This window comes from Lipophrys pholis (assembly GCF_963383615.2).
Source record: "Lipophrys pholis genome assembly, chromosome: 10".
Classification (NCBI taxonomy): Eukaryota; Metazoa; Chordata; class Actinopteri; order Blenniiformes; family Blenniidae; genus Lipophrys; species Lipophrys pholis.
This window is the reverse complement of record NC_137640.1, coordinates 9974858-10000856: the sequence shown is the minus strand read 5'-3', so window position 1 is coordinate 10000856 and position 25999 is coordinate 9974858. Positions and strand designations below refer to the sequence as shown.

General features: G+C 40.4%; 1 protein-coding gene across 3 annotated transcripts in view; it reads left to right on the top strand.

Annotated features, from left to right (window-relative positions):
* Positions 1–1391: 1391 nt before the first annotated feature.
* Positions 1392–25999, top strand: part of sbno2b (strawberry notch homolog 2b) — a 68287-nt gene continuing 43679 nt past the window's right edge. For all 3 annotated transcript variants that reach the window (XM_080474129.1, XM_080474128.1, XM_080474127.1), the window contains exons 1-3: positions 1392–1575; positions 19741–19967; positions 20371–20459. In XM_080474129.1, coding sequence (XP_080330255.1) covers positions 19860–19967; positions 20371–20459 — 197 coding nt within the window. In that variant the 5' untranslated portion in view covers positions 1392–1575; positions 19741–19859. The remainder of the gene's footprint in view (positions 1576–19740; positions 19968–20370; positions 20460–25999) is intronic.

Here is a 25999-nt window from a genome sequence, read left to right as displayed (position 1 = left end):
AAGTTGCAAAAACCCAGTAAAAAATGATGGATGTGCAAACAACGCACAGAGAAAGACCCTATCCTAGATCATGCATGAATCATCCCACAGTGAACAACAGTGAGTACCTCACATTTCTAAATACCACAATATGACTAATTGTTTCTATCAAGGTGTAGCCCATCAGCCTTACTTAACACTTATACTGTAGACACGTATTAAGTTTGTTAATTTTTCCTTTCTTGTAGTAGTAGTAGTAGTAGTAGTAGTACAAGTAGTGATAACAGTTAGCAGGGGCCAACATAATGAATTGCAAATAGTCACACTAATGCAATTAAGCAGAAGACATGGATACTTTTATGACTATTTTTATTAATTTTTTTGCCTTAAAGTAGCCTGTTATTCTACTCATATCTGAGTACAATTTAGGGCACGTTATCTATTCAGCTGCTTTACAAATAAGTTTCACCAACATGTGCATCATTCAAATCAATATTTTTTTATTTTTTTGTAAATAAGTTTTTTATTTTAATAGATGCTTTATATTTGCAGTTGTTTAACTTCTTGTTATTTTTACTCTAGCAAACGTTCTTCACATCTAGATATTTTCATCTAGTCTGTTTGTCCTGACCTTAGAGGCCAGGACAGACTTAAGAAACAACTTTACCCCAGGGTCATAATCAGACTAAACAGCACATTACAGGTAAATTCTATCTCATCTCTGCTCCTGGTAATGCAGTTACATGCAGTGTGATTACACAGTAATTACTTTGAGTATATTTTTATATTTTAGTGCATTTACCTGTACTTTAGTAAATTGCTTTTAATGTAACTATAGTTGCTATAGGAATACAAATAGGAGTACAGTATAAGTACTATTCTTTTTGTTTGGCTATATTAACAGATACGGTTGTCTTATAATAATAATAATAATATAATATAATAATTATGATCGCATGTGTGCACATTGTTTATTGTCATTAAACATATTCTGAGCTAACCCTAACCCTAAATCAAAACTGATGTGGAATAATGACGAACCCAACCAGTCCTGTTGTGTTACAAACGTCTTGAATGATTACGAGCGTGTGCGTAAAGTCGACTATTTTTAATTGTGGATGCACAACTTGATGTATGTGTCGATATTGAGCGGAGCTGCTGTGATGATGTGTTTCCGCATTGTGGCCAAACTTATTAAAACAGCATGTGTTTGTTGCGGTTGTTATTATCAGGCTGATTACTTCTTAATGCGCTGTGGGACAGTCAGATGAGAGCAGGGGGGGGCTGTTGTCTTATCAAACAAAGTGATTGTGCGTCGAGGTATCGGCTCAGGTGTGCCAAACATTGGCGTTATGAACTATTTATGGCCCGGTAGCTCCTCTCGATCAACAAGCTGCAGGCACTGCGCGTGACGACAGCGGCGGAAACATTTTTTCGCTTTTCAAGATGGCACCGTCTCAATCAGGAAGTGGAGAAAACAACTACGAAGAATAAGTTGGATAAAAATCCCCATTCCGGCTCGTCCGGCCAGACTCTTCGTTCACAGCCGCTCGGTGCGCTCGGGGTTCGGATTGAGGAAAAAGTGACGCTCGGAAGGTGAGTGTTTATACGGGAGTATTGCGAGAAGGCGAGCGGACACATCGGCAGCTGCTTCGGAGCGAGATGCGTTCACGGCAGCCTCTCCTAGGCGCGCACGTTTCCCACGACGAGCTACGCCGGTCTGCGGCTGGCCGGAGTCAAAACGCCATCAAAAGCGGCGTTATCGGTGTATTTTGAATGACTTGAGACCGGGGGAAGTCCGATCAGAGTCAACTAACACGCGAATCGATCGCGTTGCAAACGTTTTGTTACCATCAATGAAGGCCAGCCACCACCTAAAGTAGCAGAGTATTTCGCTACGCATCTTGTATTGCAGATTAACAAAGATAAGCACGGTAAAGCGCGTTTTTAAAGGACGGTCGGCTCCACATTCAACTCGCCACAGACATTAAACTTGTATCACGACGCAGAAAACCATTTAAGGCTTCGTGTGGATAAGTAGGTCGCGGCGTTATTTTGTCAACATATGCGGGCGATACACAAAACGAACATACCCGAGAGGGCAACGCTAACGCAGCTAGCACAGTTAGCCGAGCTCAAGAATACATGGTAGTAACCGGCTAATACGCTGTTATTATTGTTGTTTTGGCTGCTCTATCACGACGTACATGAGCCGGGGGTTGTTTTAAAGTCGAGTTGGCCGGCTTGTGGGACCTTGTTGGATGTGTGGACAGTGGCCAGGGGAAAGCTAATTGTCGGGGCTGTAACACTGTACGAGTCCCTGGCTGCTTTCCTTTGTGCTGCCGAGCCGCGGCCAGTCCGTCCGTGGACTTTTCTGCTGTGGAGGAAACATTTGCTCTCACTCTCGATGCAGCTCTCCCAAGTTCTCCACAACGTCCGTGAAAGAGTACGGCGGAAACACACGACGTTTTTATTAGCTATCACCTATTGAATTGCAGGACCGGGGGTAATAACCTTTGTTTTTAATCACAATCTCAGGGCATCTTGAAATGCAAATTGCTCTGCTCCACGAAGACCGAGGATTGTAAATACAGCTATGTATGCTGAGATCAGAAAAGCAAAAGCTCTGGTAATGTGGTCTATCTTTATTTAGAAGATTCTTGGTCTGCAGGATGCCTTAAAATGTGCAAAATACTACACTGTGTTCGATCTTCGGTGAACACAGCTGCTGTGTTCGTCCTATATTTGCTCCCTTTTTGCACTCGGCCAGATGTGAATGGACTAATCTAACTACTTCTACATTTACCAGCTCCTATATGAGCATGACATACCAGTATCGTTTAATTAGTGCCGCCACATTTGTCAATTCACCAAGACTTAATGCTGTTAATGTGCAGCACTTTGAGGCCCTCTTTTAAAGAAATAGCATTGTTTCAGTACTCATTACAATTCGTTTGCTTTAGGAGTTGTTAATGATTTTTCTTTTCTTCTTCTTGTATGCTTCAGCAGTCTTAAAGCACCTTACAGAGTTTGTACATTCACCCATTCATACACAATTGGTGACAGCTGGCAGGGAAAGAAGTGCTCAACTTCCACAGGGAGGAATTCAGGGGTATTAAGTCTCTTACACTTAGACACAGAGAAGTGTAAAAGACACTATGAACACATGATATAATTGAAATGCAAGTCCAAAAAATATTTGGTGTTGCACGGCAATTGTGACTTCCGAAGGCAGTGGTGGTCTAGAGGTTAGAGAAGTGGACTTGGTATTAGACGTTCGCAGGTTCGATTCCCAAAGCTGACGGGTGGCTTCCTTGGCAAGTCCCCCGCCAGCTCCCCGGACTGCTGTGATCTGGCCCCCAGTCATGTATAACAGGTTATGCATTATCACAAATGAACCAGATAGAGAACTGTTCTTACACTGTTGTCAACAACAAACGTCATACTGAAAACTGCAAATTTTATTTGTATTTCTAAGAATCAGATTGTATTTGTTTGTTGTGAAAGAGGTTTCATTATTGTGTGTATTCTGACCTATAAACTATTTGGCACTCTACCAACATTGTTTGCCTAAATTGTAGAATTAGTTGCATATATAATTGTTTTTTTTTTAGTGGTCATATTTTAAAAGAAAGTAAACATACTGGGATATAATGGGGCTGACTCAGAACGCTGAAAGAGTGACCAAAGGGGAAATCAAAATAGTGCTCACAAAGCTGTCCTCTTCAGTTCTTTTTCTTTCCTGCAATTTTCACTCTTTAGTTTCCACTGTGACTGTTGCCTGCGGCAAAGGCTAGTCCAAGCCTTATACAGGCCTTGACACAGTAGGTTGCCATGGTCGCTGTCTCTCTTTCTAATTATGTAATTCCCGTCATGCTGATGGATAGTATTTGGTGGATATGAAATGAAAAAACACTTCAGGTCCTTGTCTCAGTTTTAGTCGAGTGTTGCTACCCCCTGTTACGTAGCCGATGGCCTCGGTGTCATTTGTTGTCAAATCCCTCTTGCAGCCAGATCTATGTCACCACCCCAGATTTTAATAGCAGCAGTCTGGCTGTTTTTCGTGGCTCATCTAATGTCTGCAAAACAATATCTGCATGATCTTTCAGATAACCGTATGGACAGGACAATGGCTTTATTGCATTGTCCTCTTCTTGATGGTCTGTTAGAACTGAATTGCCAGTAATTCACGACTCCTTTTGGTGAAATGAACCAGCAAGCATGCAATATCTTATGAATGTGAGGAAATTCCACGTTTGCATGAACAGTAATAGTGAAGGTGAACTGTGAACAGGGCTCCTGTGTGTTCATGTGTGTGCTTATGCTGCACAGCCCCCTTTTTCTAATCTCCCACTGTGTCAGACATTTGATGGCTGCTCGCCCTGCAGGGTCTCCGAGGGTCACAACACACTAGTCTGTTGGTACTGTGTTCTGAGCCTAGAGGAACCGTAAAGGTGATACAAAGAGGGATCGTTTGCAAAGCAGGATTAGCTCGCTACTCAGATAACATTTAAAAAGTTTTCGGATGACCTTTAACATTTCTTTTGGTGTCAATTAAAAAAAAAAGTCATGCGTTGTGTGATGGAATAAAGTGAATACAGTCATAACCAGGAAATAAAATACGACTGTTCAATTCAAAAATACAGTTTTTGAATGTCCTCTTGGTATGATAAGCTCAAACAGCTGTGGTCCATACTCAAGCGTGTCTCATGCCCCCTGCTGCTTGTGACTTGGCCCCCATTCTCCCTCTCCCCTTGTCTTCGCTCGCTCGTTTTCTCCCCTCTCCAATGGGTGCCAGTGATAAATCTCATTTATGGCCTGTGGCTTGATTAGAGTGAGAGTGAAAAATGTGGACTGGAGGAGGGGAGTCAGGCCTAGGTAATGTGTTTGATTCAGTTCCTGCTTTCCCGGAATTTCTTACTTCATGTGATAATATTTTGTGTATTAAACAAACGTGGATGTTTGGTTAGTCAGGACTCAAAGAAGAAATGACGAACTGAGAATATGCTCCTTAATTTTGCACTGCGACAGGAGACAACCAGGTTCTTTATGACGGGCTGTTTTGAGTACCCTGTGTCCCAGCTCATATGCCTGGACCTGGAGGCTATGTGGGCCTCTCCCAAGCCACATAAGAGCTCAGTAAGCGATGAGTGAAATGCAGGGGAACTGGCATGCTTCACTGCTTTGCCTTATGGTTTTCTGTGGAAAAAGTGTGTCAAAATCTTTCTGCAAAAATCTAACAGTGGTTTCAAATTGGGACTCATCCAGAAAGGAACTATAAGAGAAATAGACTTACAAAAGTTAGAAATGACTGTTCAGCATTTGTTAATACTATCACTTTAGATTAATACAGACTAAAAAGTTTGTGTCTTTATTTATTCTTTTTTTTTATTTAAATATGAAAAAATGCAATTCAATTTTAATATTTTTGAGCCATCATAGTCCTAGACCTCAGTGTACATCTATTGACAGAGCTTTTCCTTTTAGTTAAGTTTGAAAAAGAAATTCTAGATATTGTTGGGGGAAGAAAATGATCACAAAATGTACTGCAGGATCTTTCTTGTGTTTGTCTTTATCAAAGGCAACCATAATGCACCGTTATGTTTGGCAAAAATATCGCAATGACAATATTATCACGAGATATAAACAGTTAATATACAAACTGTCAGATTGGATCAAACTTTATAGTGTGTTTTAAGATAATGTGCTATATTTCTGAGTTTCCCAGTTGAGATAGTTTGCTGTGTGTGTGTGCGTGCGTGCGTGCGTGTGTGTGTGAAGTCGATGCAAAACACTCATTGCACACCTTTTAAGTTCTTTGCATGCTTGTGTGAAATAAATCTTTATCCAGACCATTTTGAATACAGAGAGATGTTTTAGGGAAAGTTATACGATAGGAACAACAACAAAGACATTACTATAACACAAGGTTTCCTTGTTAGCCCAACTCACTCTCTGGGGTGTGACAGCATCCTGAAGAATATTTAGCGAAGGTGGGTGAGAACAGGTTTGTGGCAGATGAATTTTCAGCAAACTAATGTGTCGCCCAGCTCTTGGTCCACTTTACAGAAACTGAGAAACTCCCACACAGGCTGGTTCATTCTTATAGTGTCTCACTGCCGTGTGCCTTCTCTGCCACTACTACTGTGTCTTTCATCAAGCCACTGCTGTTGGGCGCACTAACTTAGATTTAATGTTTGAGGCAGTGGCACTGGAATATTTACTTAATATTTTCACAAGCATATTTCTAAATACAGTCAAAATTTGTTTTTCAATATAATTTTTTTTTTTTTTATTTATTTATTTTTTTTACAATATTGGTGAATGAAGTCTATACCAAGGACTTGAATGCTTCCCTCTTGCTTTTCTAATATATTTGTGGTGTTGTTCTGGCTTGATCTAACTCAGCCTCTCTTTGTCCTCAGAAAACTTTGTTGTGTCCAATCGGATTTATGTGTGTTTCCCTTGTCTTTGACCTATCCTCAGTGGTTATTGAGGCAGTGTTGGAGGTAGGATTTGTGAGGAGATTAAATAGACTTGAGCTAAAGGGGAATGGACTGCAGCAGTCATTACCACTTACTAGAGTAGGATAATTCAGCACGACACACGAATGGTAATGAAGATTGTTACATGCATAACCAAAGTGATAAAGGTTTTTTGGGGGAAACAAAGAGAATATTATAAGAATTTTTTTTTTTTAAATCTGGTCATGGTCTTTCAGCAGATTCTGTTCTTTTAATATTAGTACTAGGGATGTACCGATAGCACTTTAAGGACGAGTACAAATAGGAGTACTAACCTTTAGCTACTTGACAATATCAAGAACCGATGGGAGCACTTGATAAATGCTTTTAAGCCTAATTCATGCTCCATATGCAAACAATATGAGAAGGCCATGCGTTGCTGCGAACCACCTTTGCACAGCCTCTGCATCGAAGCTACGTGCACTGCCAACAGCCTTGCAGTCTACAGTACGCATAGAGCAATGTGTGGCGTCTCTACACACTGTCCTATACTTACTGTAGACTGTAAGCTGAGACAACAAGCTTGCTGTGTGCCATCACACACTTCAGCTCGCTGTTAATGAGTGTATCAGTCATTCTCTAATCATGTGTAGCATGTTGCATCGCTAGCTTATGAGCCCCGAACTCTTACTCATGCAGCATGTAGCACAGCATGAAGTGAATTCCTCCTGGACCACGGAGCAGTTAATCTAATGACCAACATCAGGCTAACTCTGCAGGTCCAATGGTCTCTGATGATTCAGTTGCTGGTGTTGTACGAACTATCTTTCGCCTCCTTTGGATATTTTGGCAGAACATGATTTATAGTCTGCCTTACGTTTATCATTGTCATTGATATTAAAGACTCTATAAACCAGAGTGTGAGTGTCATTCCTGGGGTTGTGTAGAGTTTACCGGGATCTGAGCAAAGTGCCACAAACCTGTCCACCTATAGCAACCTGAGCAGAGAAAGTAGGTTCCATAAACAGAGACAGTTAGAGCTCGTTCACACCAGCGCTGTCGGATCTGGACCAGAGTTTGCTTAAAGGAAAGTCCACTTTGTTTCGGCAGGTGTGAAAGCTCCCCCAGACTCTGATCTGGATCAAAGAAGTAAACTCTGGTGCACTTAAAAATGTAGGTCTCGGTTCACTTGCAAGTGAACTGAGGTCCGGTTCACGGACAGTGTGAACATGTCAGGGATTATCAGCGGACTTTCCAGTGGACAGAGTGAGTGGATGTGACGTAGAGTGCAGTGCATTTTGGGTAGTAAACAAACAAAGTTAACAGTGCAAATCCAAAGACGCAGACGCAGAAAGAAAAAAAAAAGAAAAAATATCTCATGGGAAGACATTAAGTAGTGAGGAAGAAGTAGTGAGAAAAGCGCTGATTGATATCTGGTCTGAAGACTATGGCTCACAGTTGCTTGTGGCTACCCATTAGCCACCACCGGCTAAAGGGGCGGGATTTCTACTTTCGTCCCGGACCAATCATTGAGCCAGGTTTCGACTTAGGCATGCTTTGCTTCGTCTCTGTTTATGGCGATAATGCTCCAAATGAACGCTTGTTGTAATTATGTGACATTTGTTTGCTCTCAAACGTGCAGTGTGACAGCCAACCCAACCAAATTAAGGTGTGAACATTTTTGCTGGACTATCTTGGTGTGAAAGCCGCCCCGGTTATAGTCTGATTTGTTTCTTCATAGTCAAGTGCACACTGTCACGTTCTGCAAGTTGCAAAGTAACGCTGTTCGCTACTTGGCACGTATATATGTTTGTTAATATTTTGAGCCTCATTCAGTGACATTTTGTTGCCCATTATTATGACAGCCCTAGTACAAAATTTTGAATAGGAATATATAAAACATGACTCATATTTATAATATGCATTATCTTTCCTTAAAATTGTATTAAAAACGGCTGTTATTCTGCTGTGTTTATGTGAGCTAATGAGGTGATGCACCTTGTTAGGATGAGTTGAAGTGCACATGATAATGCTGCTGCTGCTGCTTTGTGGCTAGCAGCAGTTATAAACAAATAACGCTCATATTACGAATAAAGGTGTGTCTTTTTTTGCTTTGGCCATACGAGTGGTGTTTAGTGTGGTCAGCATTCTCTCAGGTGGTACTTTGTGTAAATAGTTTGTCCGAGATGAAAGTACTGGCAAACCACAGTGGTTTTGTGATACGGACACTGCTATGGGAAGTGGGGGCTACTGGTTAAAGGTGCTGAGGCTACTACTTATGGTGCATAAAAGTTAAGAAGCTTTGTAAATAAAACACAAACCGGCTAATATTTCAGGTGCTGCCTATCAAGGGGGTTCTCGTTTAGTCTATGAGTTGTTCACATTTTTAATCGTGATGCATTTGTTAATTTGGGTGGATGGACAGCCGTTCAGTTTTTACATCTCATTGCTCAGCAAAGATCTCAAGGTGATTTGTTTAATTGAATATGAGTGGCAGATAATGTGCCTCAAGGCAAAAGTATAGTGCTGCATTTTGAAGTAACTTCATTGCAGTGCACTCTGTACTTGTGGATGTACATACCCGCATATATATTTATGTGGGTATGTGCCGCCCCGTTCCTGTATCAGTGCGTGGTGGTGATTCTTTTTTTTTTATTTTCAAACAAAATATCTAACTTTTGTTTAAACACTACATTGTACCACAAACAATATATCACATGATAAAGGTCCAGCTCAGTGAGAAGAGCTTTACCCAAAATGTTCTAATTTTCACTGAAAACACAAAACCAGCCAGGTTTGATCAGTCAGCCAACCATTAGCTGAGGTCAAACAATGAACTGAACTGAACTTAGCGCAGCAAAGCGGCAGACCGGCTCCCCGATGGTCTGCGTGTGGCGCAATATTCTCACGGCTGCCAGAGAAGTGTAGTAAGACAGTTTGAGTGGAGTGGAGCACTGTGTGGATTTCAACAATGTGAGCACACATTTCACAGAGTTCCACAGGTCAGCAGTCAGGATGATTTTCCTTTCCTGTGCTATGTCATTAGCTTGTGAAAAGTGCATCTTAAAGCTTTTGGTTGCAGTGACAGACTTGCCAAATAACCACCGTTGAGGTTCACAGATTTTGAGACATACTGCCTCCTGGAGCTGAATCCCCCCAGGGTTCAAACTGGGTGAACACCAACAGCTTCCTGTCACAGTAGGGAGAGAAAGAGAATATATGTATGGAAAATGGGAACTTAGAGTGCATTGCCACAAGACCATTACTCGTAAAAAAAATAAAAAAAAAACAACAAGAAAAAAACACCAGTGTATGTGAATGAAAATGGCAGTAAACAAAGTAAGGGATGGGTGCTAAAGAGGCTAAAATAGAAAGTGAGGTGGTGAGAAATATTAAATGATCGTTTTAGTTACTATAAGTAGATGATGGCTTAAATTCAAATTTAAATATCTGGCAGCGTTTGAAGGCTTATATCCTCATATTAGAAGTAGCACTGTATTGTAAATATCTTTCTACTGTAGTATTTCAGTCCCATTACGGTTTTAACAAAATCATATTTAATGGTTGTTAAGGAGAAAGTAGAGGATTTTAGTAGAGCCTCTTCTTTACACAGTAGCACTGGTTGATCCACTACAAGCAGGTCAGAGTTCACTTCCTTGGATGGACCGCTTCATTTGTGCAGCCCATCTGCACTCTGGTATGGACCAAACAAGTGAAATGTGGTCCTCCGCTTGAGAGCGTGTGTCTCGTAACGCTTGCAAGTGAACCCTGGTGTGGTTTTATTCAATGTAGGAATACTGGTGATCTGTCCAGCGGAACAAATACAGGAAGTGAACTGTGCAACCATGGCAGCATGATGTCCCAGTCCCTCATTCTCCACAATCTTTTTTGATACTACTGGCTTCAGCAGCAGGCGAGACAGCTCACTACCTTGCCTGCTGCTCATGCGAAGAAGCAAGCTGAAGATGATGGATTTCTGTTTTCAGTGCCATTCAATCGTCCTCAAGTTTTTTTGTTTTTTTTTCCAAAGTTTGCCAGTGTGTCAGGAAGAACACCCCAAACTAGCAGCTGTGCGACCGTGTGTGCATGTGAACCAAACCAAGTGATGGTTTAAATGTTTTGTTCTCTAATTGAGCCAAGTGCCTGTTGTGAAAACACCATTCGATTTGCTTACACAGAACAATGCCAGTTTGCAGATTTTGAAAGGAGACAAAGCTGAGAGTGATAATTCAGTGAAAAAAGAACACAAGTTTTCCCCGTGTGATTTAAAAAAACAAAAAAAAACAAAACACTTCTTAAGATGTTGCCATGTCCACCTTTTATTCTAAAGGCACTTTTCCCCCCAAAGTTGCTGAGGTAAGACAAGGCGTAGTCTTTTCTCCTGACTTGTTGAACTAGAGTAATAAAAGCTGCACGCTGCTCGTGTGTGTCATCATCCCTCTCTTCTGAGGAATTAGATGACAGAGGAAAACGGGCCAAAGAAGCGGCTAAGTGGATCGTCCTCTCTTTCATCTAGTTAACTTTGATCTATTTCTGGTGGGTGCTGGTAGAAATTGGGATTTGCTCCTAAATAATGTCATCAAGCCAATGCACATCATTGTATTTCAATGTTTCCCCCCACTTTGTGCTCTTCATTGTGCTCTGCTCTCACCTGTCTGTTGTCTCCATCTGCCTGCTTTTTATTTACCACAACAAAGCCACCCTCTGAACCACAAGAGCTTGATTAAGTTCTCGCTTTGTGGATAAATTATGTTAATGTGTCGTTCAGTTGCCGTTAGTGGTCACAGAGATATTCATCACCACGGTGAAACAGCGTTAAATAGCCACTTGGAGCAGGTTGATGAAGATGTGATTAGGGTTTAATCGTTATTCACTTTGAAACTACAAAATCTTTGAACTTTGCCTTCCGTTTGACCAACAAATGGAAAGGCAATGACAACAGACTAAAAAAACAAATGTGTTTCCATTTTCCAGCTTTTGATAAGAGCGGATTGGGTTACATAGTCATTCGATCATTATTCTCTGTACTGTGTCCCAGTCTATTACTGAGCTTTCCACAGCCCCTCTATGGCAATGACTGTAGTACTAAATGGATATTCTGCTCCAGCAAGGGGGGCTGCAAACAATCTGTAGCAATGTCTGTGTCCCTCCTCGTATGTGCTTAAGGATATGCGTCATGCACGTGCGTACTTGTGCGTGTGCACACATTGGCCAGTATAGACCCATTGTGTTGATAAAGGTGCTGATTAATAATGTAGGCTGTTTTGAATGATGGAGCTCTGTGTTTCCCTGAGAAGTAACTTGTTCCTTTTATGAATATTTCATCACAGTAGCTAATGAATCCAGCCAGTGGAGGCAATCATAACCAGCTAACAGCCCCCTTGCCGCTCTGGTGTAAAGCAGCCGGGCACCGATCATTTCTAACCTGATTACTGCTGATGCTGATGGACTCAGATTGCTGACGAGTGAGTGTTGTGCGTTGGGCTGAATGGTTGTTGTCAGGCGGCTCATTAGCTGTACAGGCAGAGGCCGAGTGTGACAGGAGGGAGAGTGGCAGATGCCATCAGACGGCTGTCATGTGAAAAAAATGATGTGCGCTTACACTATCAAAGTGCATCTGTGTTGCTGTGATGAGCATTAATGTCATAGTGCACATAAGAAAGAGTCATCTCACACAGCTCTACATGAAATAAGTGATTGAGAATATGTATAGCGCCAAATACAACACAGTCATTTCAAGGCACTTTTACAGAGAAAAACCCAACATTTCCACATGAGCAAGCATAAGCGATCGTGGAAAGGAAAACTGTATTTTAACAGGAAAAAACCTTTACAGAACCAGAGGTGGTGGCTTTCTGCAGCTTTCTGTTGGTTTTAGGGAATAGGAGAGAAAATAGTTGGACAGACCGACAGATGGTGGCTCGGGATTCAAACACTGGTCCGGGTAGGGGGTAGGGATTCAAACCCTGGTTTGAGTAGGGGCATGAATGATTCTTGCAGTTTACAACTGCAACAAAACATTTAATTTGGTTAGTCTTTGAACCAGGACCTTCTCACTGAGGCGAGAGCACGAACCACTGTGCCACCATGAAGCCCAAAGGTCAGTGCGAGCAGCTGCCCCAGGGATAGCTGCCAGCACTTTGTGTTACTTTAATCCTATTTTGTTATGTGCAAGTTGTCAACCCAGCTACTCTTGTTTGTTCTAAGTTGCTTTGGAGTTCCATAAAATGATCATCTGTCTTCTCTGCCGAGTTTTATCAATCTTAAGTTTCTTTCTTTGATAGTTTACCATGAATGTGAAGCATTCTTAGTGATAGTGATGGTTCTCTGACCTGTGGGGCATTCATTTATTTCAAGTTTGTGGTTTCTTCGTTTTACATTTGTTAAAGAGTCAACCATGATAAAGACACTTTGTCACTTAGTGTGACAAATTTTGTCACACTATAGCATCGTGTCTTTTACCCAAAACCACCCTTCAGAAGGATCTTTTAAGGATGTTTGTTCACAATCTATATTCTAGATTTTGAAATGACTTATTTCCTCAAAAATTGTTTTTGTTAGTGGTGTTTTATTTGTGATTTTCTAAGAAATTTTCGGGGGGTCTTGCGAAATGTCAAACTTTGACAAACAAGTTTCCCGAATGATTATAATTTGACATATTCTAGTATTAATTTGAATATTAGTTTGTTATGCTGTGAAGCGCTTCCTGAGAATGTCAAGAAAGTTGACTAATGGATAGGCAGATGGAGTCATGCTTAACAACAATAAAAGGGTCTTTATTATAATAAAAGTCAATAATCATACCCAATATCTGGCATTCAGCAATGTTTTGACACTTTTACTGCAAAAAAGAATAACATTTAAGCTGAATCTTCTGGAGACATAAATGCTCATTATTTATTTGTCGTTACTTGTTTTGCTTTTTTGTAGCGAGATCAGAGAAATCTCCCACACTGCAATACCAGTGCTATGTGATGATGTTGTATGTACAACAACTTAATTTGAATAATTGTACTTTAAATACAACAGGCTTTGCCATTTTGGAGCTACACTTTATGTCCCCCTTGTAGTGCAGACTCTGTAAAAACTATTATTTTTAACCTACTTGATTGCTTTGGGATATTGTTATATATTTTATTTTGAATTCAATAGCATCACTACGTTACGTTATAGATGATCACTGCTAGATTAACCATCATAACCTGTGTGTGCTGTCTCAGGCAGCAAACAACCTGCAGCATGATGTAGATTTGAACAACTCCTCAGTTCACTAAACAAAGTCACATTATTGCCTATGACCTCATCTTTTTGTAGAACCAAAACCAATGTAAAAGAGGAAAAAAAACACGTTGGACTGGATTGACCTCTTGTGTACAACGAAGCACTAAAAGAGTGATGACAAACGCTGACAGTTTTCTCTCGGGCAGTTACCTAACTACCTTGTTAAACCTATCATTGAGTTTACACTACATAAATCACCTTTGTCAATAACTTCTACACAAATACCTTTGTCAGAAATATTTGGTTAGGAAAACCCATAAGTGTTAAAAGCATAGTTAGCCTTCCCTCTCTTGTCGTTATTTTGTTTTGTGCTGTGTATCAGACGTGTCTACTTATTCATTTGTTTGTGTTTTGAGACAAGTCCATATATTAATGGATCTGTCATGTGATTTAACCCCAGTGACCCCCTCACAAGTGCTGCATGTAAATCGTGATGCTGAAGGAAACAAAAATGGCCCATATAGGGATACCTGACAATCATGTGACCCCCAGAAAGACAATCAATCCCCCAAAATGAACTGAAAATGAGGGTTAAGAGACACATAACAAAGCTAACTAAGTATCACTTGCATTATTTGTAGTCATGTAGGCTCTTATTTTATCTGGGTGCTATGGGTCGGAGTGGAGGCAGGTTTTATGTGTCACTGCCAAGACACCGATTGTATTACTTTGTCGACACAGGTGCTTCTGCTGTCTACACTCAACTGCCATTATAGGATTTGACACTCAAATATTTAGCCACAAATGAAAATGATACAAACTTGATGAGCTCAGAATCTCCTAGAAAGCAGAACCAAAATTTAAGTGGAAATTGTGCTAAAATTTGTTTGCTATGGAAACCCTCTGAGGCTCCGTTTACATGACACCGGTGCTCGGATCCACTGCAACCACCACTTTTTCAAACTGGCTCCCAAGGTGGAACTTTTCTTTGTAGCTTTCGATTCCCTTCCGCAAGGACAGCCTGCCAAAAAAAAAAAAACATAGCGGCCTCCGGAGTTGCATGACTCCCTGTTCGTATTCTATTTTTATCGGGACTATTTGCAGTTTTTGGTTTGGGATTCACCCCCAATAGCATCCCTAAAAATTTGTTGGGTAGTCTCGATTGTGTTTATTGTTATGTTTATAGTGTATTGTTGTTGGCATGCATATACATACTATGTGTAGTTTCATTACAAAAAAAAAGCAAAGCAAAAAATAACAGTGCCACTCTGTGGCATAACATGCGAACTCTATTGCTTTCTGAATCTCTGCCAATGGCGTGTAAACACAAACGCTTTCTGAATCGAATGAGACGTTGGAACATTGTGTAAACGGCTGAGGCACACAGGCAAGGTTTGAAAATGTACGAATATGACAGGTTGCATAGTCTCCTCTGTACCGTAAGGATTTTGCACTGCTCTACTGAAAGTGCATTAGAAAAGTAATACAAATGAGAGGTAATGAAAACCTGGTTTTATGGACCTGGATTTTTAGGATGAAATGAAATGAAACAATAATCAAAATGATATGAGACTAAAAAGAACGATGACTAATGTCTACATAACTTGTTTGTTGTTTTATATCTATAAAGGTTTTTGATCATGTGGTGAGTTATGATTGTATATCAACACACACGTGCGCACGCGAGGCAGGGTGGTGATTCTCCTCGTGAGGGTTAATCGTGACTTAGCAGCTTAAGGAAGTCACACTTCCCGGGATGATCCCCATGTGTTCGGGCATTTACTGACGGTGAAGGCTACCAGCTCACAACCAAGTATAGTAGTAGTCACCCAAACCACAGACTGTTTTCTACCTCTCACCTGTTTTAAATGCAAGCATGTGTTGTGTGCTCTGATAAACAGTGCATGGCTTGTTTCTTCTTTCAAAGTGACAGAGGCAAAGTGGCATCAAATCTGTCTATCTGGCAGGAGGACACTGTGACTCACACTGCTGAAGGGAGTCTGTTGGCCTAAAATGTGTTCACAACACTTGCAATGGTGTTTTAAAAATATGAAATAGCTCGACATACATATTTAGTACTGACATGTTTACGGAACAGTGTCTGGGTTTTTTAAATTTTTTTAAGATTTTACAAACACCATTTATGGATTGACCTAATCCCCCAGTACTGAGCTCTTGCATCAGGCCACCCAGAGAGATGGAGAGGGAGACAGGCTTGGCAGGGGGTTGTACAAAAACCAGCAGTAACCTTTGACGTAATTACCAGATTTAAGAGATTACACTGCAGAGACTCTATTTTTCTTTCTCTTCCTCTCTGTAGGATATTCATGTTTTTGTTCAGCAGCCGTCACACGGACTGCAAACCCAAATTTTAACAACAGAAACATTTACACACTGCTTTTCTTGTTTTTAATGTACAGATGAATTAATTAACTCCTTCGGCTTTAGTATGCCATTATGTTTTGTTTAGTTTTTTTCTCACTTTTAGCCAGCTTTTTTCTTCCTCCAGAAAGATTTCCTCATCACCTCTGTCTTCCTCTCTGCGGGAGTAAGGAGTAGTAGGGGGCTTTGCTGTTTTCCGGTAATGAGAGGCCTTACAGGAAGGGGATATCTGGGACCACCCTCACAATGATCAGTATCGATTATCCTCAGAGGCTCGCTGGTGAGGTGGGGGTTGGGGAAGAGGGGACAGCGAACGATATTTTTCTGTTGCTAAGAGACGGAATCTGGCACGATAATGGCGGGGTGATGTGGTTGTGGGTGGTTTGGAAACAGTGGGATAGGGCATAATGAGATGATGTGCTTCTTAATAATCACCACACTTAACAAGAAACCGTTGCTTCTTTTCAAACAGCAATAAGATGTGATGGCTGTTGGAAGCTGAGGTTTGAGAGAGACAAAGGTGTTGGGGTGACAAAGCATCAGTCTGTTAAGACTAATCTGGAAAAAATATATATATTTTCAGCTGTTACAATTCTTGGATCAAATCTTTTTCATCAGCTGAGGGATAACAATATTCCAAATACTCAACTACAATCCTGGTTATCACATTCCCTGGCATGTCCCAAATAGCCATTTTGTATCAGAAACTTCAGAGGGAAAATTGTCAAATGCAAAGTGTATCCCAGTTACATTGCAAAGCAACATCGTCCATTATCATTAGTTCCAGCATGTTTGGTTTTGTGTGGGTTCATTTTTGTCCCTTGTTCTTTGCATAGTGGTTTGTCCATTATGTAAATGCCATTTGATACCTCAGTCTCAGGTTGTTAGACAAATGTTCCAACCAAGCCGATCTGCCGGAGTTAACCCTCAAGACAATTCAGACAACCTGACAATGCAAGAGAATTTCTTTCTTGGATTAATATTCTATTCTATTCTGTTCTATTCTATTCTATTCTATTCTATTCTATTCTATTCTATTCTATTCTATTCTATTGTGCTGCAAAAAGAAAGCACAGCTAATGAGGCGAGGCACATTGTCGAGCAGTGCCTCCAAAACAACCGCACACCTCGGCTGCCTTAACATCACCCTGATTTATAGTGTGGTCATGAATTCTAATGTGCCGATGGTTTTCTGAGTGTTTTGGGTCTGTTTGATGTCTGTAGATGCAGATCTGTCTCTAATTCAGTGGCCTAGTTACGTCTGCATACACAGTACTGCCCTTTACCATAACACGCGTCAGGAAATCCACCCTGCCTGAGCCCAACTTGGGAGGTCGGTCACAAAGTTGAGTTGGACAATAAAAGCTGACCCTCTCAGACTCAAAACTAGCATACATGTAACCTTGTTTACACTTTGATTTGAAAGAGGTTAAGTAGTAACCAAAAGTGTTGGGGTCAAGTCGTTAGAACACAATGAACTATGGGGGAATACCACAAAGTAACTCATTATAGTCTTCTGGAAAAGGTTGTGAGTATACTCAAAGGCCACCATAAACTAGGACAAGATCTTGCAGTGCTTCCAAGTCAGCAGTGCACTGCAAAAAACAAACGGTTATCTTCTGACTCTCCCTGCCTTGCTTCACTGTCCCTGCCTTCCTGTGGACATTGTGGACTTGAGATCAGCCATGCATATTTTTAAACTGATGATGTCATATTTGTGTTATTCATACCTACTGAAGAGCAACTTTGCAAGTTGGTTCGTTGCAGTGGGCTTCCCCACATTTGTTTCTGTCTCAACCAGACAGTATCACACTGGCAGCCTGAGGGGGAAATGGGCTTCCCTTGTGTGTATTGGCTTTACAAGTTAGGTTATCTCTCTCTCTCTCTCTCTCTCTCTCTCTCTCTCTCTCTCTCTCTCTCTCTCTCTCTCTCTCTCCCCCCCCCCCCCCCCCCCACACTCATACTCAAATGAACACATCCAGACACACAAAGGCCCTCTTATTTAGACCCTCATGAACTCTATTGGGATTTATGGCTGCAGCTTTGTCCCCAGTGAACATGTCTGGCCTGTGCTTAGATTGGGGGCAAACTGAAGGAATGAATGAAGGGCAAGAGGAAGGAGGGTAAGTTTGATTAGTTTGCAGAAAGGGAGTGTTCGTGATGTTACACAGACGTTGTAAAGTACTGAAACCCTGGATTGCTTCAGTGTTCAGATTTGTGACATTTTGTGGACATTTATTTAGACGTTTCTGTGGAAGTGTTTCTGGATCATTCACTCTGGAACCAGTTTTCCAAGTTGTATTAAATAATCAAAGTGAGAAATATATTTTCAACACAGAAAATAAGCTAAAGCAGGGTTCCTACTTCATTTTTCACTTTGATTGAACATCATTTTCAGCTAGTCAAAATGTAGGCTGTTAGCTTCAGACTTGAGTTATTTGGTCTGTACAAGCCTTCGAGTATATGGCACATTTATCTTTAAAATGGTCTGATGCTTATTTCTATATGAGCATCCACACATATTGATGAATATTCCTCCAAAAGCAAAAGACATTTGAAATATGTGAACATGAAATATTCGCAATGCCATGTTAAGGCAGAGGCTATAAAATAAGCATAGACCCAAAACAGATGTATTGTGTGTGTGTGTGTGTCTGTGCTCAAGTGAGATAGAGAGAGGAAGAGTGGGTACTTTCAGGTCATTGCTGAATGTCCTCTGGCTGTATCCTCATGCTGATCCTGCTAATCAGATGTGGTACGATGACACAAACTGGAAAAAATGTACAGCGGTTTGAGACAGAAAGGACCTTGTGAATGTACTCTATGGTAACTGTCTAAAGTGTCTTATATTCACAAGCAAATGAAGTGTGTCCATGTAGTATAAGTTTCCAGCATATATTTGTCCCTTGTGGTTGGCACTGCTGTTGATGTCCCATCATGATTTTGATCGGTTCTCTAATGAATGTGGTACCGTCAATGTTGCAAGATGACAGCCTGCTAATGAAGCCTGTCAGTCAATAACCCTAAACTGAAGCTCTGCATTATGAATAACGTCTGTTTTCATTTCAAGTGGTGCTAAATGCAGCTAAAGTCAGTTCGAGTCAGTTAGATGCTGTTGATTTGATATGGGCTTGATTGCTTTTTATCATAATTCAAATTATTATCGGTGGACTGTGAATCAAATTTATGTATGGTGTGCTGCATACATGTTCTCACATAGAGTTTTCTCCACTTTTTGCTTGTTCACAACATTGTTTTATTTGTGCAGTTATGTTTGTGTATGTGGCTGTGTGTGTGTGTTGAATTGAGTATCCACTAAAGATGAACATTAATTTGCAAGAATTATACCTTCCATTGTGAGCCAGTGAGAGTTATTTCTTTGTGCTTATTACATCCATACAATTTGTCAAAACTCTCAACGGGCTCGATTACAAAATAAGTGAGAATACATACATTTGGAGATTATTGCAAATGTTTCAATAGCAGTTTCATTCTGGATCATTCAGTAAAATAAGCAACTGATATATGTTTTTCTATTTTTCGACTCTTCACATGCTTTCTTAATGATTTTTTGTGTTATCGATGGCAATTTTTACCATAAGAACTTCTCAGTATTCTTTTTATTAATGTTTGGTTTTTTCCTCTTTTCTATTCCCCCTTTGTCCCTTGCATCCCTGCTTTTTTTCCCCTTTAGGTCATGGAGATTAACCGCCCCTATTGAAAGTGCTATCTCATACTCAGCCAGCACGTGAGTGGCAGTCGGAGGGTGAACATTGTAAGTCAGCTGGTGGTCATGTGTGAAGTTGTGGTCTGATGCCCACCCTCCACTCAGCGCTGGCCATGGACGGGGAGAACTACCTGCATCCAGAAGGCCCTCAGCTGGACAGCAGCTTGTTCTCTGTGGCCCCCACAAACATGGAGGTGGGTTGTGACGGTGTTCCTCTTGTTATAATACATTTGCATCGTCACGTTGCACATTGATGGAGTACCATTTCCCAAAAGTGTTTTTTTTTTGTTTGTTTTGTTTCAAAAATACGATAGAATACTGTAGTGTAAATTTTGTTAGGGTTAATCCTAACCCTATTCCCACTCATTTTCCATGAGGTTAAGGATAAATAATAATGGGTTATTTAGCCAGCTTTTTGTCCTTGTAGGAAGCGCTGACAGGAGCGCTGCTCGAGGAATATTCTGAGGACACTGGATGTGTACACAACAGATTTTTAATTCCATATACCTTTATCATTTTTACGGGTAAAGTGGCGTTCGAGGCCATTTCTATGCATTTTGCTTGAGAATTAAATGTTTTTCTCTTTGTGTGTTTTAGAGCTCATTATACTCCTCCTCTGGTTCCTGGGGATCCTTCGCTCAGCAGGCTGGATGCAGCATACACTGCCCTATGCAATCTGGAAACCAGTAAGTTTATGCAAACACAGTTTCTAAAACTGTTTCCTGGGGTGAAAATGATTCTGCAGCAGCAGCAAATTCAAAAGTTGAGAAGACACAAAAAAAACAAAACTGCATACAACAGATCGACAAATATTAAATTGTTAGAACATTGTTTTGCTCTTTTCTTATATTAACTGCTGAATTCATGTGTCTGCTGAACTTAATTAAGATATAATAACATTTTTGTATGAATTAGCATTCAGAAATCCTCCACCGACATCTGGCAAAATGTTTGAAGTGAAACACTGTGGATGCTGCTTTACTGTGAAGTGACTACATTTAATAAAAAAAAAAAAAAATGTAGGCACACTGGTCCGTTTTGAATCAACTGACACGCCTGCTTCAACCGATAAAGCAAAGCGTTGTTATTAAGCCCTGAATCTAGCATCTCCACCTGTACATCTCTGCAGTGATCATTTCAAGGCAGGCTGATTCGCCGTCTCTTATCAGAGACTACAGAATGGTTCTTGGATTGAATCTCCCTTCACAGACGCCATGCTCTTGTTCCAGCAACATCTGGCACCAGCATGGGCAGGTTGCTCCCAATTACTAACGGTTACTGTATGTGCCCATGTTATAGAGGCGTTAACTCGATTTGCCGGATCCATTTTATTAGCGAGTGGGCATTGACATTTGAGAAGCTGGAGTCTCACTTCCTGTTTTATCGTCATGACCAATTATGCTCCCACTGTTTTTAAGAAAGTTTAGGGATTTCAAACTTCTAGTATTTTTTATTTTGGAATTGGTGGCATTTTTTTTTTTAAAAACTTACAAATTTAAGTTGCTTTTATTTCATTTATTTATTTATTTTTTGGTATTTTCTACACACTTCAACTCATTGTGTGATTGAAGTGCATGAAACTTAAAGCTGGCTCAAAGGAAGCTCTACTTTTTGAAATCTAAGGTTCATTGAATTTGTACAGCCGATTCCATTAATGCCTCACTGACCTCTGAAGTGACCTAATCAAATTAAGACAATACATCACTTCTTATTCTGACACCAATCCACCTCCTTACATGGAATAGGGATGGGTTTCTTTCTTCAGACCGCTTTTCATTTCCTGTAGTGGGTGGCCTGGCGTCAGCTTTGCTTGAGTGGGGGGTTTAAACTTAACATCTTGAAACCTGCCTTTAATTTTATGACCTCATTGGGGAATGGGAAGTGTTTGTCTCTTCTGGCATGAGGAGGATGTGATTCAAAGCCTGTGAAAACATCTTGTTTACGTTAGCTTTAGCAACATTTGAGGAGGACAGGAGCAAGTACAGTCTTTGACATGGTCTACATCATGCTCGTATTAAAATACATTGTGACAGCATTCACAGCTGAGTACATAATGATTACCTAACATCTCGCTGACAAGCTTTTTTATTTAGCATCGATTACAACACTTCAAAGACAAACTTTTGTTCGGGTTTGGCGAGGAGGTGTTTCTGTCGCGAGCAGAAGTTTGATTGAATGTCACTGATTGTTAAATGCTCAATCGGATTGGTAATTCAGTGGCGACATAAGATAAGAGTAAAAGTGGTGGTTCATGCTCCTTGATCTTAAATAACCTGAAAGTTATGTCATTATAAATACAATAACGCTGTGTACTTTGTACAAGTAGTGATCTTTCACACCGTTATTGGTCCCTGAGCAGCGTCTCTTTGGAAAGTTCCAAGTTTCAGAAGACATGAAAGCAATCTGTGGTTTTAAAGTTCACTCAAAGTGAAATTCTCTGACGTCTTTCTTGTCTGTAATTTCTCTCTCTCTCTCTCTCTCTCTCTCTCTCTCTCTCTCTCTCTCTCTCTCTCTCTCTCTCTCTCACATTGTAAAAACACGATCAAAATCATGACCTGTCATGCCGGTTTACAGTGAGATTATGATCTGGTCCCCTGTTTTTCTTTACTGTTGTGTTGAGACTAAGATGTTTTGGTTTGAAGATTGGGATATTTTAACATGGAAGATAAATCTCTGCTGTAACATCAGGATGGAGGGAGGGATCTCTCTGCCTCGTCATGTCTGATATTAAGTCCAGTTCTTCACATGACCCTGTTCGTTTTTTGTTGCTTTTTTTTTTTTTCTGGATTTGTACGCTATCGAGCCGGCTGCTGCTTCCAATGACTGCCTTGCACTGTACAGTCAGCATTTAATTGATTGGATTTGAAAGCCCTCAGTTGTCTGCTCCCATGATTGTTGACAACAAGCAGAGAGGAGTATACAGATCACATGATAGTAGTGAGGAAATATGTCAATAGGCAAGGACTGAGCATATACAATTAATTTATTTGTTCTCTCACATTGCTCAACTGTAAACTTGTCCTGCATGCAGTGATTAAAACCTCCCTGATACTATGAATTTTCAGAGATTAATCATATTCACGTCTGTTGTATATTATAACACTAGGGGTCATGAGAGTGTAGATCTCATAACTACCATATGAATAAAAACAGTTATGAATTTAAAACTCAAAGCTGTTTGGAAGACTTAGTCTGCATTTGAATACATTGATTTACTTTGAATGTTCGTGGGGTTTTTTTAATTAATTTTTTTAAAATTTCAGCTTCAATAAAACCCAAAACAAAAATCATGTGTTTTCCGGAGGACATTATTTTTGTGTTGGTACCCCGTGACGAACACAGTGGTTTGCTGGCATTTGAGGTGGTCATTTATAGCATATCTTACTTACCCAGGCTGATTCGACTGCAGCTAAACATGATGTATGTTGCAATCTACAAACATCAGGAGGCCTCGGGGTGTCTGCTGGTCACCTGTTTGATACAGCTTAAAAGCTCAGCTGTAGTTCATTCAAATAAAACTGCACTCTGTAGAAACGCTTAATTACAAGCAGAAGGGGCCGGGCAGGGCGAGCACACTACGAAAGAGCGTGCGTGTCAGAGCACAAGCCCACTTCTACTCCCCACTGTTAGCCCCCCTCCTCCACTACACACACACACACACACACACACACACACACACACACACACACACACACACACACACACACACACACACACACACACACACACACAAAACGATACAGCAACAAAAAGTCATACACAGCCGTCTTTGACTAAATCTAGAATTGAACCACTGTAATTACAGCCACTGAGAGTGTTGGCCAGTGTTTCTGACCATTGTATTCAGAATTACATTTTCTTCTTGTGTATTGGCCTTGAGTTCATCGTAGACCAGTCTCGTTGCACCGAGACGTGACTCATTGAGCGTCCATTGTCCAGAAGTGGTGTTATGAACCCTCCATCTTCAGATCAGGTATTTTATTCTTTCCATTCTCTGCAAAAACACAAGCACCCGAGAGATGTAAACACACATAATGCGTCTAAACATGTGATTAAATGTTGTATGTTACAACAGTTCTTCAACCACAGATTACACCCTTCAAAACAAAACATTTGACATATTCCATCTGTAAAGGGGTGCTTAAACTTCTCTAATGTCAATCTGCTTCTGCTCATTCTGCATTCCTCAACAATACAGTCTCCTAGCACGAGTATTTTCACTGTGATTGTCACACACTTGCTCTCAAAGAGTACACCTTGTGTGATATGGACTAAATGTCATCCATCCAATTATAGCTAATAGTCCAGAATCTCCTTTACTTAAGAGTTTTGTATTTACAGCCATCATCTTGCAACAGATATCTGTTCTCTCCGTGCACTCTTATTTCTAATATGCACTGTTAAGCTGCATTTGCACAAAGCAGATCCACTGAGAGCCAGAGAAACCTCTATGTTAATGGGAATTATCCTGGTTTGGTTGAGAGTTCAAAATAAAAAGTCACAGTGACGCCAAATAACAACAACACTGATCCGCCTAAACTGTTCCTTTTATTGTAATTGAGGTATGACATTAATAGCAGGGTTTTTCATTATGTCTCCACACTAAAGCGCCACAGTTTTGTGAATGCCTCAGGTATAGAGGTATGACTATCATGTGATATACAGATATATAGGATATTTCTTACATGTAGCAGAGTCCCATCTACCTTCATAGAATTTCTATGATGCTAAAATAATACAATGAAGGAAAGTTGTCATTAGGACATTATAGTTATGTTATATTATAACACAACAACAACAACAGAAAGCTGACTATTGATCCTCTGTTGTTGTTGGATTCTCCTCAACAGAGTTGATCCTTTTTGACATGATTATAGTGCAAGATGTTTCCATTTATTTCCATTTATTTGTTCATTGACAGTGCTTATTAATGAACAAGCCATCTCTTCACGAGGGTACCGTAAATCTCCTGGATTTAGCACAAGGTTCATTTCCATCTGTTGCCCCACATAAAACCACACAAGGTTACAAACATATAAAAACAAAAAAATATATAAAAAACAATATGGAAAAAGAAAATTACTTAATTATGGGACAATGCATTTAACATGGATGTGACATCTATACATCAGAGCATGTGTTGTATTTCTGATTCCTTTAGAAAGTGTTTACTTAGACCCGGGTGTCCTGTGCATAAAATTATGTTTTACGTGTCAGGGTTTGGCGTTTCTCTGTAAACATCTATTATATTTCATTCATACCATTTAATAATGAAGAGTAGATTAAAACAAGTTGGGATGCTTTCGTGCGTATCGTTTTTATCCTGGTTTTTGAAATCTGATGCTCACCTGTGCAGACATCGCTTCAGCCATTAGACAAAAACACAAACATTAGAGTTTACAAGAGTGTTTGACTTTGACCAAAAGTTTTCATCGAAACAACGCTGCTTGCAGGTGCTCAGGGCAACTAAATATAGCTCCCGTAACTGCTGATGCCGCTACATATTCGCTCAGCTGCATATCTTCCCATCTCTGCTTGTCAACATCACTGTCCTCGCGCCCAATGGATGAATTAGGTGCCTCCATTGGTATGTGAATGGGTGAATGTGAGTAACGATTTAAGCGGTTTGGGACTGCTCAAGCAGTTGAAAACTGCTGTATAAGTTAAATCCATTTACCACGTTTACTTTGCAAGGGGTTGGACATATGTACACTAAAACGACTAATGTATTTTATTTGCGCTGCATGTCGTAGTGTTTTTCTCATAACCGGAAAACACTGAAGTTCATGTAATCACATTCAGTGAATCAGGTTGAACTGCTTCGGATGTAACCCCAAATCTGGTTTCACCAGCTGCCCGCCCTTTCTGTACCGTACTGCCACGGCTCAGACTGCACCGTTTCTCAGTGCTGAGTTCATGTTTTGTACACATTTGACGCATCAGTCCTCTTTTCTTTTCTTTTTCCTGCTGGCTGCACCTAAGCGTTTTTCCGAAGAATTCTAACAGTTTGTTATTGCTTTCTGTCACTCTGTTGTCTGTGTTTTCACTGAACTTTGGAGAATTTCCTGCTTCGTTACGGGAAGTGGTATTAAAATGTTTTTATTCATTGTCAACGGAGTATGTTTTGTCATAGTTGATTTGAAGGAAGTAATACGTGTTTGTGGTAAAAGGAAATATTTTTAAAGAAATGTGGCAAAGTTTTGATTCTTACAAGAGAAGGCCATCA